At 34.1% G+C, this 20,591-nt stretch overlaps 1 protein-coding gene across 2 annotated transcripts in view; it reads left to right on the plus strand.

The window, feature by feature from the left end:
* The window catches only part of ACSS3 (acyl-CoA synthetase short chain family member 3), a 177,376-nt gene extending 157,821 nt beyond the window's left edge, over positions 1 to 19,555 (plus strand). For both annotated transcript variants that reach the window (XM_025402039.1, XM_025402038.1), the window contains 3 exons: positions 16,085 to 16,184; positions 16,274 to 16,449; positions 17,630 to 19,555. In XM_025402039.1, coding sequence (XP_025257824.1) covers positions 16,085 to 16,184; positions 16,274 to 16,449; positions 17,630 to 17,695 — 342 coding nt within the window. In that variant the 3' untranslated portion in view covers positions 17,696 to 19,555. The remainder of the gene's footprint in view (positions 1 to 16,084; positions 16,185 to 16,273; positions 16,450 to 17,629) is intronic.
* Positions 19,556 to 20,591: the final 1,036 nt, after the last annotated feature.

Below are 20,591 nucleotides of genomic sequence, written 5' to 3' on the forward strand. Positions count from 1 at the left end.
TTATAACATTTTAAATTTAAATTTGTTAGTTTTTTAATATAGCGCAAGGTGTATGTTGATACATAATTTTTTAAGTGGATGCCAGTTGTTGCGGCATCATTTGTTGAAAAAAAAAACTGCCCTTTCTCTGTTGAATTGCCTTTGAATCTTTGTCAAAAATTAGGTGATAGGCCGGGCACGGTGGCTCAAGCCTGTAATCCCAGCACTTTGGGAGGCCGAGACGGGTGGATCACGAGGTCAGGAGATCGAGACCATCCTGGCTAACATGGTGAAACCCCGTCTCTACTAATTCACTACTAAAAAAATACAAAAAACTAGCCGGGCGAGGTGGCGGGCGCCTGTAGTCCCAGCTACTCGGGAGGCTGAGGCAGGAGAATGGCGTGAACCCGGGAGGTGGAGCTTGCAGTGAGCTGAGATCCGGCCACTGCACTCCAACCTGGGCGACAGAGCAAGATTCTGTGTCAAAAAAAAAAAAAAAAAAATCAGGTGATAATATTGGAGTGGGTCTGTTTCTAGAATATCTTGTCTATTTCATTGATCTATGTGTTTATGTTTTTACCAATACTATACTGTCTTGACACTGTAGCTTTGTAGTATATTTTAGAGCTGAATAATGTGAGTCCTCCATATCTGCTCTTTTTTTCAGTCTTGTTGTAGCTATACTAGTTCCTCTAGGTATTCCACATACACATTTGAATAAGATTTTCTATAGGTACAACAAACCCATACATAAATTTTTATTGAGATTGTGTATTAATTGGAAAAAAATTGCTATTTCAAACTTACTGTGTTCAAGCCACGAGTTTTGTATATTTCTTTCTTTAGGACCTCTAAATGTGAATAAAAACATTTTTATTACTTTCTTTCCTATTTGAATGTTTTTTACATCTTTTTCTTGCCTTTGGAACTGGCTAGAACTTGGGGTAGGATGTTGAATAAGACTGGCAAGAGCAGACACCCTTGTCTTGTTCCTGATCTTAGGGTAAAGGCAAGAATGGAGCTAACTGTAGGTATTTCTGTAAATATATACTTTATCAAACAGAATAAATGTTTTTTTATTTCTAATTTGCTGAAGTGTTATTTTTAATTATGAATTAATGTTGAATTTTATCAAATGCTTTTTCTGCCTCTATTGATAAGAACGTGGTTTTTCTTTTTAACAGTGTTGTGTGAATTACATTAAATAATTTTCAGCTGTTGAACTAGTCGTGCATTCCTGGGACAAATTGTACATGATTCCAATGATTTATTGTTTTTATACATTGATTTGTTTAATGAATAGTAATTTTCCTTATTCTGAAATATACTGTTTGTGGTAATCATATAGTCTTTCTTTTCTTTGAAAAATGTTTGATTCATTGATCTTTTTCCATTTTTTCAATTTTAATCTGTCTGTATTATGTTTCATATGGGTTTCTTGTAGACAGCATCTACTTAGATCATAGGGACAGCATGTATTTGTTTTTATGTTTATCCAATCTGACAATCTCTATCATTTAGTGTTTTCAGATAATTTACATTTAATTATTGATATATTTATATATCTGTCTACCAGTTCATTATTATTCTTTTTGACTCTTCTCTTTTTCATTCTCTTATTTTATTCTTCTCATTTCATTCTCCCCTCTTTTCTCTTTTAAATTATTTTGGGGTTTTTTTTTTGGTAGCTTTTATTAATTTGCAAGAATGTCTATTATTCCATTCATGCCAAGAGATTTTGCCCATTCTTCTTGGGCCATGGTTATTATTTGGTTTTTATTATTCATCTTTGTTACTTTTATCCTGAATGTGAAAATGAGGTGTTCTGGGTCAAAGACATATATTTTTTTTTTTAATAAGAGTGTCATTTCCCCATTACCCTAGGTCTTATTGTTACCCAATGAGAGCCAATGGCAATTTTTCCTACATGAGTAGCCATAAATGAAGGTTAAAAAATGAATTTTCTCACTTATAAAAGGGAAAGAGGCAGCTATCCTTCCTGAAGGCTCTTTTTAAAAACATAGCGTCTTTAATCAAAATTCTAATTATTTAATATATAAGTAAAATAGCCCCAGGAGCCAGATAGCCCCGTGCATCTCCAGTTTTACAACCTGGAGATGCTTCTACCTCCTGGGAATTAATCTTTTTTAGTAGGTAAATACCTAAGAAGATAGTAAGCCAGTCTCCCCAGCTCCTTGGGAGTTTATACCGGGGATCTAGTCTGGACTGTACACACTCGGCCTTGACAGGTAAAGTAAAGTTTTATTTTCCCTTAAGATCTGAGCAATTCATTAAGGAAATGACTATAGATCTAATTTTTAGGATGTTTTAAGAGTCTCAAGAAGCTAGGACTTTTTATAGGAGCACTGATAAATCTAGAGGTTTATTTCCCCATAGTTACAATAGCTAAGTTAAAATTTTTGATAATTCTGATATTTGGATAATCTTGGGTTTGGTATCTAGGGATTTCCTTTTTTCTTAAAAGATGTTTAGATTTTCCTGATAACTGTTATGTCTATTTTACATCTTATCCCAAGTGTTTTGAATATTACACCATGAGATTCTGGATCCTAGTTAAATCTTCTGGATTTCTATTATTGTGGCTACTTATTTTAGGAGGCGGTCAGTCCAGTTAGGATCAGATTACATAGCTTTACCCACTTTCTGTGGACTGTGGTTTCAATGTCAATTTAATTTTCAAAACTTTTGTCTATTTGGATATTCTACATATACGACCATGTTGTTTATGAACAAATACAGTTTGAGATCTTCTTTCTCAGTCTGTATACATTTTACACTCCTTTTTTGTCTTATTGCACTACCTAGTATGATGATGTTTTTCTTTCTTGTTGTACTAGCCAGTATGATGTTGAAAATATACTTGTGAGAGCAGACATCCTTGCCTTATTCCTGATCTTAGCAGGAAAGTTTTCAGTTTCTCACCATTGAGTATGATATAAGCTCTTGGTTTTTTGTAGATGATTCGTCAAATTATGGAAGTTCCCCTCTATTCCTAGTATACTCAATGTTTTTATCATGAATGGGTATTGGATTCTGTCAAATGTTTTATTTTTTCTGCATCTTCTGATATGATTATGTAATTTTCAGCCTATTGATGCGATGGATTACATTGATTATTGAATTTCGAACCAACTTTGCATACCTGGAATAAATTCCACTTGGTCATAGTACATAATTCTTTTCACACATGATTGGATTCTATTTGCTAATATTTTATGGAGGATTTTGGCATCTATGTTCATGACAGTCACTGTCTATAGCTTTTTTTTTTTTTTTTTTTTTTTTTTGTAATGGTCTTATTTTAGTATTAATACAATGGGAATATTTTCTAACTCATTCTATGGGGCCAGCATTATTCCAGTCCCATAGATTGAGTTAGAAAATATTCCCATTACTTCTGTCATTGGAAGGGCAGATTGTAGATAATCGGTCTAATTTATTCTTTAAATGGTAGAATTAACTGATGAATTGGTAGAATTCACCAGCTAACCTATCTTTGTCTGGTACTTTCAGTTTTGGAAGGTTAATAATCATTAATTATTGATCTAATTTTTAATACATATAGGCCTATTCAGATTGTCAGTTTCTTCCTGTGTGACTTTTGGAAGATTGTGTCTTTCAAGAAATTAGTTTATTTCATCAAATCAAATTTGTGGACATAGGCTTGTTCACAATATTCCTTATTATCTTTTTAACGTCCATGGTCTATAGTAATATGTCCTCTTTCATTTCTGATTTTAGTAATTTGTCTCTTCCTTTTTTTTTTTTTTTCCTTAGCCTGGCTTGAGGTTTATTGATTTTGTTGATCTTCTAAAGGAAAAGCTTTTGGTTTTGTGGTATTTTCTATTGATTTCTTATTTTCAAATTAATTTATTTCTCCTCTAATTTTTATAATTTCTTTTCTTCTGCTTACTTTGAATTTAATTTGGTCTCCCATTTTCTAGTTTCCTAAGGTGAAAGTTTAGGTAATTGATTTTAGATCTTTCTTCTTTTCAAATATGTGAATTCAATGCTATAAATTTTCCTGCAAGCATACTGTTGCTGCATCCCATAAATATTGATGTTATATTTTAATTTTCATTTGGTTAAAATATGTTTAAATTTCTCTTGAAATATCTTCTTTGACTCATGTGTTATTTAGAAGTGTGTTGTTTAATCTCCAATAATTTGTGATTTTACATCTATCTTTCTGTTATTGATTGCTAGTTTAATTCCATTATTACCTCAGAACAGACATTGTATGATTTATATTCTTTTAAAAAATTTAAAGTGTGTTTTATAGTCCAAAATATAGTCTGCTTTGGTGAATGTTCCATTTGAGTTTGAAAAAAATGTGTAATCTTCATTCAACAACTTCATTCAGAGACAAAGAAAAAATATAAATCAGAAATTTAGATAAAGAAAAGTAAAAGAAGAGCATCATAAATGAATAAATGAAGGTGTATTAGTCTGTTCTCACACTGCTAATAAAGACCTATTTGAGACTGGGTAATTTATAAAGGAAAGAAGTTTAATTAACTCATAATTGCACATGGCTGGGGAATCCTCACAATCATGGCAGAAGGAGAATGAGGAGCAAAGTCATGTCTTACGTGGCAGCAGGCAAGAGGGAATGTGCAGGGGAACTCCCTTTATAAAACCATCAGATCTTGTAAGACTTATTCACTATCATGAGAACAACACAGAAAAGATTCGCCCCCACAATTCAGTTACCTCCCACTGGGTACCTCCTATGACACGTGGGAATTATGGAAGCCACAATTCAAGATGGGATTTGGATGGGTACACAGCCAAACCATATCAGAAAGTAAAATAAAATATTTTATTGTTCTTGTTCTCAATTTATCTCACAAATAACAGTTTGTTCATACTAATAACAGCAAAAATATGTGTGCATATATGCACATAATATATATGCTTATGTATAAGCAAAATAAATGACAGTAGTGATACAAGGGCTAGAAGGGAGGAATTAGGAATTTTTGTTATCAAAAGGTACTTGTTCTGTCTATGATGTGTTGAGCGTGGTCTTTTTTTTTTTTTTCTTATTCTTAATTCTTAGTTGTTGAATGAAGTGGACTATTGACGTCAGTTTTATTCAGTTGATTGATGGTACTGCTGAACTGAACTATGTCCTTACTGATCGTGTGCCCAGTGGATCTGTAAATTTCCAGCACAGGGGTGTTGAAGTCTTGAACTATAATAGTTTATTCATCTATCTCTCCTCCCAATTCTATCAGTTTTTGCCTGACATACTTTGATGCTGTTAGGATCATCATTCCTTCTTGGGTTATTGACTTCTTTATCATTATGTAATGCTCCTCTTTATTCTTGATACATTTTCTTGCTCTGAAGCCTTCTGTGCTTGAAATTAACATAACTACTGCTACGTATAAAAATTAGCATGGTATAACTTTCTCCATCCCTTTACTTCTAATCTATATGTGTCATTATATTTAAAATGGGTTTCTTTCAGAAAACATATAATTGAGGCTTGTTTTTTAATCTACTCTCTGATGATCTGCCTTTTAATTGGTATATTTAGATCAGATATTAAGTGATCATTAATATAACTGAATTAACATTTACCATATTTGTTATTGTTTTCTATTTGTTGCCCTTATTCTTTGTTTCTATTTCTGTCTGTCTTTCTCTGCATTTTGTGGTTATAATTGAACATTTTATATTATTTCATTTTGCTCCCCTTTTTAACATATTAAATATACTTTTTTAAACTTGTTTTAGTGGTTGCCCTAATGTTTGCAATATATATTTACAACTAATCAAGTCCAGACTCAAATAATACTATGTTACTTCACAGGCAGAGCAAATACCTTAAAATAGCAAAATATTTCTAATTCCTCCCTTGTAGCTCTTGTATCACTGCTGTCATTCACTTGCTTATACATAAGCATATATACATGCACATATACCCACATTGTTGCTATTATTATTTTGAACAAACTTATCTGTGATGTAAATTGAGAACAAGAAAAATAATTTTTTACTTTATTTTTGTTTATTCATTTCTGATGCTCTTCTGTTATTTTTATTCATACAAGTTTCTGATATATTATTTTCCTTGTCTCCAAATAACATTTCTTGCAAAGCAGGTCTACTGGCAACATATTACCTAAATTTTTTTTCTTTTGTCTAAAGAAGTATTTAGTTTTCCTTAATTTTTGAAGGATAATTTTCCACAATATAGCAATCTGTAATTCTGTAATTCTAGAATTAATGGTGCTTTTTTCTCTCTTGACACTTTAAATATTTCGCTCCACTGTGTGCTTGTTTACATGGTTCTTAAGGAGAAATCACATATGATTTTTATCTTTGTTTCTCTACAGGTAAGGTTTTTGTCCCTCCACTCTGGCTTTCTCTAGAATTTTTTTCTTTATCTTAGATTGTTTGAAATTTGAATATGATATGCCTACATGTAGGATTTTTTTTTTTTTTTTTTTTTTTTTACATTTATCTTTCTTGATGTTTTCTGTGATTCCTGGATCTATGATTTTGTGTCACCGTTAATTTGGGGGAAATTCTCAGTCATTATTTCTTCGTATATTGCTTCTATTTCTTTCTTCTCCTCCCATTACCACTATTATGTGTTTGTTACAGCTTTTGTATTTGCTCTGAAGTTCTTGGATATTTTATTCTGTTTGGGGATTTCTTTTGCATCTTTTTTCTCTTTGATTTTTGGTTTTGTGGGATTCTATTGATATATCCCCAAGTGCCAGGATTCTTCTTTCCCCCATGTCTACTTTACAAATAAGCCCATCAAAGACATTCTTTATTTTTGATACAGTGATATTTCTTTGTAGCATTTTAAAAATTCTTTATTAGAATTTCAATCTCTCTGCTCAGCTTATATTAATCTTCTGTTATTGCTAGTTGTCTACTTTTTCCACTAATGCCCTTAACATATTAATTGTAGTTTTAAAAAAATATCATGTTCAGATAATTCCAATATTCCTGCCTATGAAACTCTGTTTCTAATGCTTCTTCAGTCTATTCAAACTGTGTGTGTGTGTATTTGTGTGGTTTGCTGTTATTTATTTATTTTGCCTTTTAGTATGCCTTGTAATGGTTTGTTGAAATACTGACGAGATGTACTGTGTAAAAAGAACTTCAGTAAGTAGGCCTTTACTGGTATATTGGTAAGATGAGGGGGAAAATAAGTGTTCTGTAGTCCTATGATTAAATCTTAGTTGTTTCATGAATGTGTATCCTTAGACTGTGAACTTCATAAGTTCTTTGTAGATTTTTCCCCTCTTAAAATAGGATGAATAAAGGGGACTGAAATTGGATATTTACTTTCTCCTATGTCAGTTAGGCTCTGAGAAAACTCCAGCAGTTAGGTTCTGTTACAGAATAGTTTCTTTTAAGGGTAGGCCCTGGAAAGAGGAACACAGTGTTTTGTCATAAAGCTCGGGTTTTCCAACCTTGGCACTTGTTCCTGTAGAGGTTTCTGCTCCAGTAAATTGTGTTTTTCTCTATTAATTGTCTGTCTCTACAGTTTTGGGGGCAGTGGTTTTCCCTGTGAACTTCCCCTCTGACAAATCTAAGAATTTTTTTTTTTTCAGTTTGTTTAACTTTCTACTTGTTAGAATGGGGTGGTGAATTCTAAGCTTCTTTCATGTAGTACCAAAACCAGAGATCCCTTTTCCCTCTTTGGTTCACAAAACTCTCATTTGCTGTTCTTATGGGTAGTGAGTCAGGGCTCTGTGTGCCCACAGTTACCAGGATTATTCCTGCAATGTCTACAGGAACAGTGTCTCTGGGGAGAGGAGGCAGTTTTGTCTCTTTCCTGGCAGTTGCCTAGCACATGGCAGGGTAAGTCAACAGTGAGCCACTCTGAGGAACGGCATGGCTGCAGCTGCAGAGAGCAAGCGGCACTGATCCTTCCTGGGTTCTCTTGGTTTAGGGTGGGAGAGTACCCAGGGCTCCCTCCTGCAGGAGCTGTTGTACAGCTAGTGTGGAGAAGGGAAGGGGCACACCTTCGTCGCTGACATTTACTTGGTGTAAGGTGTGGAGAGGTAACAAATTTGCTACAGCTCTGTAAAGAGAGGGTGGGCCCTGCTTCTTTGTCGGCACTCATCTAAAGTAGGGAGGACGAAACCTGTTTCATGTCTCCCCTACTCCTTTTCCTGGGCCTCTGACCAGACACAGCAGGCTCTTAGGGCCTTTTCTGTCTGTATTCGTTGTCAGTTACACATGTTGAGCTGCTTTAGCCCTGGGGCCAGATTATACAGAAAGTAAAGCAAACAAATAAACAAAAATAACAAAATCCCCAAACTCCCAAATGACAGTGAACTTATTGCCAAGTTGTATTTCAAGTTCTGATGTTCTGAATGAGTCTTCTAGTATATATTTTAGCCCAGAGTTTTTCATTGTTATTGTGGAAGAGATGTTACTTCATTTTTTTTTTTTTTTCTAGAAGGAAATCCCAGAATAGTTTTTAAACTGAGTGGAGCAAACAAACTACAATTTGAATGAAAGAAAATGTTTAAAGTAACATGATTAACAATTCACTGTGATCAGAGTATGCAGATCAAAGGTTTATTTCCTCTTTCTCTAATTGAAAGAGGATCAGGAAAAAAAAAAAAAAAAAAAGAACAACTATTGGGTACTAGGCTTAGTACCTGGGTGATGAAATAATCTGTGCAACAGACCCCTGTGACATGAGTTTATTTATATAGCAAATCTGCTTATGTATCCCTGAATCTAAAATAAAAGTTAAAAAAATTAAAAATTAAAAAAGTTAGTACCTATCTTCTGTTCAAACTTAATGGCTTAATACTTCTTGTTATGTTGGCATGTGTTTCTTAAATGTGATTTTTTTGAGTAAAAGGAAGGAACTTTATAAAATATTTTAGAACATTTGAGCTTTGTGTGCTATTATAATGTTATCTTGTTTTTAAACGACTCTGAATTTTGTGATAACCTGAAATTGAAAATTTTGCTTCATGTCTTTTGGTGTGTTGGCAAAAGATGGCTCTGGTTGCATGAAATATTAATTTCTTCCTTTTAAGAGATTACTTCCAATATTCACCTGCATTTCTGGCAGACTCAGTCAATCAAAATATGAAAACTATGTACACATAGTTCTTATTATTAGCCAAAAACCTTAGTCTTTTTTTAATTTTTAGAATGAAAAGAGGAGTGTTAACCTATTCAAATATATGTTGCGCTTTAATGCTTCTACTGAAATCCTTCTCACTGTATGTAACAGCAGAATGAGATAGGCAGAAAATAGGCAGTTAAAATAGAAAAAGAGAAAAACATGCTAGAATTATTGGCATCTAACAGAAATTTTGTCACTGGGTCTTGGAGTATTTAGGGTGCATAACAGGAAACCATTCAGACCTTAAATCTTTAAGTTAACTTCTCTCTACATATGAATTAAATGCCTAAGTGTTTATTAAATATTTATATTTAATAAGAAAAGTATATTTCAATTTAAATCAGATCTGTCTTTGTCTTTGAAATCTCTTAGAGAATTGTGAACTGATACTTTGTACTGACTTTTTACTAGCTCCTAGCAAAATTGCTTAGCAAATTGATTATTTCTTTCTGAAAAGTTTGATGATATATCCAGATCTTACTAAAGTGTCCAAACCATACTATTTAACTACTTGTCAAGGGTTCCCAATGGTGAATACCATATTCCATTTTAACTTTTTGGAATAGGAATTGAGGGTCTTAATCCATTGAAAGTTTTATTTGTAGAAAAAAATAGACTGAATATTGTTTTTATGTACAGTGAAATTATCTGCACTTTTCCAGTTTCCCTAAGTAGACGTTTTATGAGTAATTATTAGAAAGACAAAAAAAAGTGTGTAAGTTGTTGTTAGAAAGTCATTCATGCAAGGATGTAGAGAAAAGGGAACTCATACTCGGTTAGTAGGAATGCAAATTAGTACAGCCGTTATGGAAAATAGTATGGAGATTTTTCAAAAAACTAACAGTAGAACTACCATAAGATCTTGCAATCCCACTATTGGGTAGTTATCCATAGGAAAAGAAATTAGTATGTCAAAGGGCTACATTTACCCCCACGTTTATTGCAGCACTGCTCAAGTAGCAAAGATATAGATCAACCTAAGTGATCATCAACAGATGAATGAAGAAAGAAAATATGGTAAATGTGCACAATAGAACAATACGTGGTCATAAAAAATAATAAAATCCTGCCATTCGCAGCTATTTGGATGGAACTGGATTTCATTACATTAAGTGAAAGGAGCCAGGCACAGAAAGATAATATCTATCTTCATTCATATATGGGATCTGGAATAGTTGATCTTACAGAAACAGAGAGTAGAATGATACCAGAGGCTGAGAAGGGTATGTGTGTGTCAAGTGGTGGAAGCACATGAAAAGAGATTGGTTAATGGGTACAAATATACAGTTAGATAGAAGGAATGAGTTCTAATATTCAATAGCAAAGTAGAGTGTCTATAATTAATAACAATGTATAGTTCAAAATAACTAGAAATTAGCACTTGAAACTTTTTCAACACATAGAAATGATAAATACTCGAAGTGATGGATACCTTAAATACCCTAAATTTATCATTACACACTCTATGCATGTAACAAAATATCACATATACCCTATAAATATGTACAAATATTTGTACCAATAGTATTTTTAGAAAAAGAATTTCAACTACAACAAAACCATAAAATGTATATTACCTAAATCAAGCAGATATTCTATTAAAATTATTACATCAAAAATATTTCAGGAAACTCTATGTTCTTTTCTGTTCTCGTCGTAAGAAAATGGAGCTCTGGCATAGGTTTTTATCAATTTAAGAGGACAGTATCCTTGCAGATCCAAGTAAAAATGAGGACCTTCTTTAACTATTAAGTAATAATCAAGTCTATTTTAAGAGTTGATAAATTTTTGAAAGTCCAGCATCATGCTAGACATTTAGGAAACTTTGGTGGAAGTTAAAGAGTTCATAGAAAAATTATGTCTAAAATCTGCTAGTTCTGGACTTGTAAGCTAAAATTTTCAGGAGCTAATATGATTGTTCTTGCTCAGTTCTCTTTGACTGCTGTGGCTTTTCTTGTGAAGAAGTCTACAGGCTTTTTCATACAAAGAAATGTACAGGAAATAAATTGGGCTCTCTAATTTCACTCTCACTTGTAGCTTAAGTTTAGGTTTGTTAAATAATCCCACTAATATTTGTGGGAACTTGGAAATCTGGTGTTAACATACTGCCTTTAAAGCCTACCTAGGACACTGTTCACATGCCATTGCCTTTTTGAGGTTGTTCTAACCAAAGTGTCACTGTTTGTTTTCCAAGTTAGCTATTTTGTTTGCTATTTTAGGAATGATTCTTCAACATTGAATATATTTCCGTAAAGTGACAGTATATCCAACTAAGATGCCTTGCCATTTCAATTCTATCAAGCGTTAAATGACTATTGGATTTAAGTAGTTACAACATTGCTGAATATTTCCTGGGTACTCCTATGAATATTGATGAGTATCTGGAATCTCTCTGACAAGTTTCCTAGATTACTCCAATGTCAGAGGAAATTTTTTAAAATCCCTCTTCTTCAAACCATTGCATAGACGATATCGCACTGCAAACTGGCTCCTCCCATCTTATGAGGGTGTTTGATTTGAAATGATTTTTTAAATTAAGATTCTTAAAAATATAATTGAGAAACCTGCGTAGGTCAGCCCAGTGAAGCCCAAAAATATTTTAAATTCATTAAAATCTATGCAAAATTGGCAATACCTAAGAAACAACAGATGACAGGAAGTTGCTAGTGCTAATCCCGTAACATTTATATACTCACTTGTGGTGAGACTATTGCCTTTTAAGTTCCATAACATCTTTAGGTACTTAAATGTCAGTTAATCACAGATGCTTCATAGATTTTATTTGGAGGGAATGCATTAATGTGGCTTTTGATATTTTTACCCCCATAGGACATTTGGTTGGCTTCTGTCCCTTGAATGTTGCCAAGACATATTTTGACGCTTTCGCTTTTAATGCTTCAGTTGTTGAAATCATCACTTGGCATGCAAATGTTATTTGTGCGGCCAACATAAAAAGCTGCCACCCTTCCTTTATGGCACTTTAAAAACTGATAGATGAATAATATTTGATGTCACTTAGATATGACACATAATTCTTGAAAATGATTTTGCTTCTCACAATTTTTAAGAATTTATCTGCAGCAGGCAAAAATGGGAAACTCTAACATTATACTACAAGACATTTTGTTGTATATTTCTTCTGATTTTAAAATGTTCCTTGCTTTTATAGAAAACAATCAACATTTTCCCATCCACTTCTAAAAGCACTAAGACTAAGGACAAAATCTTAGTAACATTTAAAATAACAAAGTCAAAGAGTGGCAAACTAGATGTTTTAACATTAAATTTAGTTAAAATTCTAGTCATATTGGTTAGGTGACAAAATATGTGGGTGATTTATTTTTTAACAGTGATTTGAACAGATACCTTGGCATTTTAGGAACTCCAGTACAGAGAGTCATGGCACCAATAAACACTAATAATTTTTGACGATTAAACCTCTGGTTAGCCAGGAAAAAGAGATGTTCTTTACTCATTAAGGGAACACCCAGTCAGAATTTGTAGGATCTAACCTTCCAAGTCTATATCCTATCTGGTACAGCAAAGTGTTATTTTGCATGACTAATGACTGACTACAGTAAGTACTAAAATAAATATCTGGCAGTAAAAGTTGTCTTTCTGATCTCACCACATGGGTCTTAAGAGTAAAAAAGACTAATTAATGAGCTGTTGGGAGCATTTTAAGAGTTTATACATATAGAAGCAGTGGGAGAATATGGTGTTGTGTAGTCGTGTAGTATGTATTTAGCAGAAGCTTTTTAGTTAGGTTCAACTAATGGAAAGGGTGTGAACATTTTTGCCTGAGCAAATCCTGCAAAAGCTAACAAAGCATATCTACAAAAATCATTTATTTAACATGTACTACCCTCAGCACTGCATGAATCAGAAGGTATGTGGATGAAAATCCTTACAAGCCAATTCTTCAAATGGTATGCTTACAATATGGTATAGAAGCAATATTGAGTCCAAAGTAAGATATTGCACTGGCTTTGTACCAATCATCCTAGCAGGTCATCAAGTCTTCCAGAATTTCAGAGAAGAGAAAACTTACTTTCAATTTGGCCTAATTAGAAAAAAAAAATATTCATGGAAAGTTTGGGACTTGAAAATGGCACATACCAGATCGTGCTGAGTTATTTTTCTACCTCTCTGGCTGGGTTCTTTTTTTGTTGTTGTTGTTGTTTGTTTGTTTGTTTAGTTTTCTAGCTTCTCCTTTTTCAGGTGCCCACATTACATGTTGGAGTTCCTTAAGGTCTTTACTCTTTTCTTCTTCTTACTTTCTCCTGAAATAGGCTCATCAAAGTCTATAGCTTCCATTAGCATCTGTACATTAATGACATCCCAATGTGTATCTGCAGATTAAGCCTCTCCTCAGATTCTGGTGTACAACTGCCTCTACTTAGATGTCTCAACTGCACCTCAATGAAACAACTCCAAGACTGAATATGTGATATTTCCTCTCAAGTCTTATCCTCATTAGCAATTTCTGGCTTAAAAATGATGCCACCATCCAATCAGATGCTCAAGTCAAAAACCATAGAATCATCCTTAATCCATCTCTCTTATTCATGCCCCATATTCAATGTATCATCAAATTTTGTCCATTTTACCGCTAAAGAAATTCTAGTCTTTATTATTACTATCATGACCTTAGCCTACTGCGGTATCCTTTCAGGTGGTTTTCCTGTATAAACAGTGACACCCACTCTCAACAATTCTTTATTTATTTTCCATGATGAAACTAAAATAAGTTTGTGCTTTTCAAAATCCACTCTGAAGTGAAAGAAGCTAATCTGAAAAGGCTACATACTGAATGATTCCAATTATATGACATTCTGGAAAAGGACCTTGAAGACAATATAAAGTTCAGTTGTTGCCAACAGGTAGGGAAAAGGGAGGGGATGAATGAGCAGAGCACAGGGAGTATTTAGGTCAGTAAAACTGTTCTGCGTGATACTATAAAGGTGGATACCTGTCTTACACATTTGACAACACTCAGACATGTACAAGAGTAGACCATAATGTAGTAATGCAAACTATGAACTAGGATGATAATGGTGTGCCAGTTTTGGTTCATCAGTTACAACAAATGTATCGCTCTGGTACCAAATTTTGATAATGGGGGAGGCTGTGTATATGTAGTGGTAAGATGTATATGAGAATCCTACTTTCTTACTTGATATTACTATGAATCTAAAACTACTTTAAAAAAATAAAGTAGCTCATGCCTGTAATCCTAGCACTTTGGGAGGCCGAAACAGGTAGATTGCTTGCACCTGGGAGTTTGAGACAAGTCTAGGGAACATGGCGAAACCCCATCTCTACAAAAAAATAGTACAAAAAATTAGCCAGACATGGTGGTGTGCACCTGCAGAACCAGCTACTCAGGAGGCTGAGGTGGGAGGATCACCTGAGCCTTGGAGGTTGAGGCTGCGGTGATCTATGATCATGCTGGCACACTCCAGCCTGGGTGACAGAGTGAGATCTTGCCTCAAACAAACAAACATACAAACAAACATAAAACCTCAATATTAAATCTATTCTGATTTTGCATTCCTTCTCAACTACTGAAAATGCTTTATAGCCTTCCCAGGGCTGCTAAAATGAGCTGGAAGTTCCTAGCACAATACCTATCCACCTGTGTAGCTCCATCTTCTCCATTCTCACTCTTTGTTCTCTGCTTTCCAGCCACACTGGTCTCTTTGAGATATGAATGGTACCTGTGAAGTCCTTCCTCAGGGTTTTTGCCCCATCCCCGTCTCCTTGCCTAATAAATATCTACTCATCCTTCAGATCTGCTTATTGTTATTTCCTGAAGAAAAAAATTTTGAGGCCCATATCTTTCTGCCAAATTGGTTGCTTTTGCTGTATCTTTCATATAAAAAAAAATATTCCCCAGAGTCCTTATCACTTTTGTATTGAGAGTAGATGTTCATAATTATTTATTAATATCTGTCTCCACTACTAGACTGTAAGCATCTTGAAGCAATATGCTGACTATTTTTTATCACCCCTGAACCCAGTGAATGGTTGCAACACAGGAGGCATTTACCAAATATTCACTGAATGAATGAATAGAAGAAAGAATAAGGACTGCCAGATGTGCTGTTGGCTAAAAGTTTGCTCAATGTTTTCTCTAGCTATTAGAGCTTTGGAGTCACCAAAATAACTATTAATCTTTCAGAAAAGAACATTTGAGTATGCATTTTAAAAGTCCTGTCACTATATATATACATGTATATATATACACACACACACATAAAAAACACTGAGCATCTGTATTTCATGTGGCTACTCAACTCTATGAGTTTTTGTGATTTCAGATAGATACCAGCTTTGTGAACTTAAGGCGAGCAATATGAATATAGTTCCTCAACAGTGGGGATTATCTGATGTCAGGGCCTCTCTCCATATCCAGTCTCTTGCAAGTCCTGGAAAATCATCTCTGGATGGGTGGCCACTAAAGGAATTTCATTGTTCACTAACAGACTCAGAAATAAAGTTATTATTTAGCCATAGGGCAGCCTTGGATTCCTCTGGAAGGTATGCTTATGGCAGCCAGAGTTAAGACTAAATCGCCGTGGGTCTGCCTGTTTGCAGAGACTTGTTTACATGTGGTATCCACTACACATTTTCTCTGACTTCATTAATAAACAATTGAGACCAAGAAACCATTTCCTTACTTTCCGGGTAAGCTGAGCAATTTATCTTAATTACTGTCAACCTTTAGTGACTACCATGGGGATTCTAAGCATTCACTTCAGTAGTAAAGATGTAAATTACTTATGAATTTTCAATAGGCAGCCATGGATTTTTGGCTTCTCTTCCATGTACTTTTTTCCCCAACTGAAATTATATGTGTTTGTATATCTATATCTGTATCTATATCTAAATGTTGAATGTATATATATATATATGGTAAATATGTATATTCTAAATGAATGTCTTTCCTTACTACAGTCAATCCTTTCCCATGGTACCGTGGCAGACTGTGCTGTTGTTGGCAAGGAAGATCCCTTAAAAGGTCATGTCCCCTTAGCACTCTGTGTATTGAGAAAAGGTGAGAGATCTTTGTTCTCTCTGATTGCTTGGGACCTGAATAATTAACTAAGGTTAATTCAGTGCTTACCATCTGAACTTTCTTTCTAGATATAAATGCAACAGAGGAACAAGTTTTAGAAGAAATTGTGAAACATGTGAGACAAAACATTGGCCCTGTGGCTGCTTTTCGAAATGCAGTGTTTGTCAAACAGCTACCCAAAACCAGATCTGGCAAGATCCCCCGATCAGCTTTATCTGCCATTGTCAATGGCAAGCCCTACAAGGTAAATTATCAAAGATATTTAATCCTGGGTTCTACAATATTTTTCTTCATTTATTTGGCATTAGCAAAGCTCTTAAAAATGGTTCTCAAATATGAATTGCAATCCCTAGAAAACACATAATAGTACTATTTTTTAATGGTAAGGGAGATATTATATAGCCATTCCTTCTGTAGGAATGAGGGTTTTGGAAAGAAACTTGACTAATTAAGAACACATGTTTTGATGATAAGAACCAATATGTGAAAATTTTTTTTTATTTATTTTCATTTAGAGATAGAGTCTTGCTTTATTGCGCAGGCTGTAGGGCAGTGGCACACTCATAGCTCACTACACCCTCAAAGTTCTGGTCTAAAGAGATCCTCTCACGTCAGCCTCGGGAGTAGTTGGGACTACAGGTGCATGCAACAGTGCCCGGCTAATTTTTTTTTATTTTGTATTTGTAGAGGTAGTATTCTCACTCTGTTGCCCAGGGTGGTCTTGAACTCCTGCTCAAGTGGTTTGATTGTCTCAACCTCCCAAAGTGCTGGGATTACAGACCTGAGCCACTACTGCCTGCCAAAATATTTTTTCTCTTAGTAATTGTCAGTTAAATTCAAACACATTTTTGGAAACTCAATCCTATTGAATTAAAAGGTACACTTTCCTTATTATAGTAATTAATGGCAATTAGTGAATGAGAAAGCAAAACTATTGAGGCTGGCAGCAGTAGATGTTTAAAATGCTCTAATTGATAAATGCTAATTTTGTAATTGTTTTAGGAAATCTTAGGTCGATTCAATCATACGTTTTCTTTTAATTCATGTGTACATTATGGGTGAAAAGATATATCTATTTTTATCATTAAGATAATAAAAGGCAATGCAACAGTAAGGAGTAGTTACGTGAACACATGGCAAAAAAGAAAAATTGTTTCTGTAGAAATATATAGAAGATGACTCCAACTCTAGAAAAAATACCATCTAGGTCCAGTAGTTTTGCTAACTGAATTGTTTATTCTTTTACTCTGGAAAGCTATAGATGAGTATTAATATATTAGGTTCAGAGTTCCCTGTTTTAAAATTTTCCATATGCATATTACAAGACAATGGGGAAAACCACATTGCATATAATTCTTTAATTATAGAAAGAGTAGAAGAAATTCAAGGAAGAGTATTCACCTGACCCTAATTTTTTTTTCCAGATAACTTCTACAATCGAAGACCCCAGCATTTTTGGCCATGTAGAAGAAATGCTGAAACAAACATAATGAGTTTGTTTTATTCCTATTTTGAGTTGATTTAATTTCTTAATTGAAATTAAATTATTTGAGTTGTTTCTCAGAAATAAATATTTCAGTAGAAATTACTGCAAACTGAAATGTGAATTGTAAAACTTGGCCTAAACAAATCTAATGAAAACTTGTGAAAGACCTGTGCCTTTTGTTTGATTTGACCCTGTTAGCATTGTTATTAGTTATCTATAACATGGCTCATTATATGTCATCTACTGCTTTAGGAAAAATGTATCTAGTGTATTATTTTTAAAATTGTACCTCCCAAGAAAAACACTTTAATTGAAAGTAACACTAATATAGAGACACTTCCCAAAACCAAGAATATGTAGTTTTGATCCATAGTCTAAAACTTGATTTGAAGTCAGAAAATAATTAAAATTTTTCTAGTAGGAATTTTAGAAATTTTCTAGTATTCTTTAGATGCTCACATTGTTTTAAATAAAATCGATGAAATGGGAAGTTTAGGTAATCATCTAGACAGATGAAATTATTATCTAGGTAGGAGGACTTTTCTTTCTACACATTTTCTGAGGGAAAGCAGAACACCAGGGTTATGGCTATACCTTCAGGTCTTTTGTTTCTTAGGCAAGGAAAACCACATGTCTGACCTGGCACGGTGGTTCAGCTTGCAATCCCAGGACTTTGGGAGGCTGAGGCAGGCGGATCATTTGAGGTCAGCAGTTTGAGACCAGCCTGGCCAACATGGTGAAACCCTGTAACTACTGAAAATACAAAAATTAGCCAGGTGTGGTGGCAGGAGGCTGAGGCAAGGAGAATCACCTGAACTCAAGAGGCGGAGGTTGCGGTGAGCCAAGTTCCACCACTGCACTCCAGCCTGGGTGACGGAGTGAAACTCCATCTCAAAACAACAACAACAACAATAACAAAAAAACACATGCCTGGCAGAGAATCAAGAGATCATTTAGTCCAGTCTCTCAATCTCTTCATGGAGATGAGAGCTCCTGGGGGCCCCTCCTCATGTCTCAGGTTCTTAGTTAACTGTGTATATGCAAACGATTCCAGATTCCTGTGGAAACAAGGAATCGATGTACACATGGGGTAGGATGGCAAGGAAACTCTTAAGAAAGAAACATCAAGGTTTTTACATTAGGTTAAAGACCAAGAAGGTTTCGAGGCAGGTAGTGTAATGTCTAGATGATTTTGAAGTGAATTTAAGCCACTAGGTTTGAGGGACAAAGGACAGTAGAAAATGGTGAAGACTGCAGATCACCTGCTCCACCTCAAGGAGCAGTGGACCCAGCAGAACACGGCCCAAAAAGGAGACAGGTCTCCTGCTGCAAGAGCCTCTGTTTTTTAAAGAGAAAACAAAGAATCCTGATTTTTCTGTGATATCTCTAATTTTAAAATAGTAAGTCATTAAAAAATTGTAATGTCCAAAAGCATCTTTCCATTTAACTTCTAAAAATCTCTTAATTTTTAAAACATGATTGTAAAGTGAGTTTTGGTTAAGCTTGTAGGAATGGGCCAGTTAACTAGAGTAGACAGATGTAGGAAATGAAATATTTGATTTATTTAGGGATCTATAGGACATCAGTTATCAAAGAATACATTTTAACCCAAAAGTATACCATGCTCATTGTATCTTTGATTGTTCTTCAAGTATTTCTCACTCTTTTAATCTATCAGGAACATTACTATCAAGAGCAGATTGTTGTAACGTAATACTCTGGGTACATGAAATGTATGTGAGAGATAAATAGATAATAGAAGGCTTATTGTTATAAAAATGACCTACAACTTATATAAAAAATTCTGAAAATCTTAACTTTTTTTGGACTGAAGGCTGCAAAACAAATGGCTTCTCAGAGTAAATTCCTATTTACTTAGAAATTGCTTTCTTGATTGTTACACCTGGAAAAATACATTCATCTACTTTTTCCTTTTAATTATGTTAGTAGCCTGAATTAAACCAGCTACATAGACACTCTCTAATTTGAAGCCGTTGGGATCCTTGAATCGCCTCTTTCATTGGTACATTTTATCCATTGTCATAACTGTGGTCTTCATTAATAACTCATTTTAATGTCTTAGAAGTAGAATATGTTTCCTTATTTTTTTCAAATAAAAATCAGTTAATTTGAAATGGCAAATTATTTAGCTGAATGTGTATCATTGTTCATTTGCAAGGTTTAAACTCAGGCAGATCCCAGAATTATATAAAGGGCGCATCTTTGCTCCTCTTGCACATTTTTTTCTGGTAATCAAATCTGAAGGGACACCTCAGCAAGCAGACTTGGGTTATTTTCCAGTTGGATGGGAATGGAAAGCAGTGTTTGAGACTGGGGAAGTGGCTATTTCCTGTGTCTGACTGGGGAATTGCAAGGTCAAAGAATGTTGTTACTTTTATGTGATGAAAAAACAGGGCAAGAAAGATACACTTGAATCATCAGACTGCTTAAAATTTGGGAGAAAAATATTATTCTATTTTACTACTAACCATAAATCACTTTTGCTAGATAGTACTTAAAATATTCTGAATTAAATGTATCTTTAAAAACAACAATATAATGTTACTAAAAAATGCAGCCATACTTAAACTTGCTAGGATAAATTCTGTGAGGTCTTCGTTCGGTATTTTCATAGGATTTCTTCCTGTAAGTCATTGGAAAATGAAAATATAAAGTACTTTCAAAAGTTATAGTAAAGTATTTTCCAATTCATTGAATTACTTTGCTTGTCAAAATATATTAAACATATGTAAATGAGACCTCTCCTACATTTAAAAACCAGTTTTGTTTATATAAAATTGTATTTGAAATGTCTTGAACATTAAAAATGTGAAAATTTATAATGTTGATGATCAAAAGATAACACGTTGAGATTCTGAGCTTAATCCATTCAATGGATT

Source organism: Theropithecus gelada, chromosome 11, assembly GCF_003255815.1.
Source record: "Theropithecus gelada isolate Dixy chromosome 11, Tgel_1.0, whole genome shotgun sequence".
NCBI classification, from domain to species: domain Eukaryota; kingdom Metazoa; phylum Chordata; class Mammalia; order Primates; family Cercopithecidae; genus Theropithecus; species Theropithecus gelada.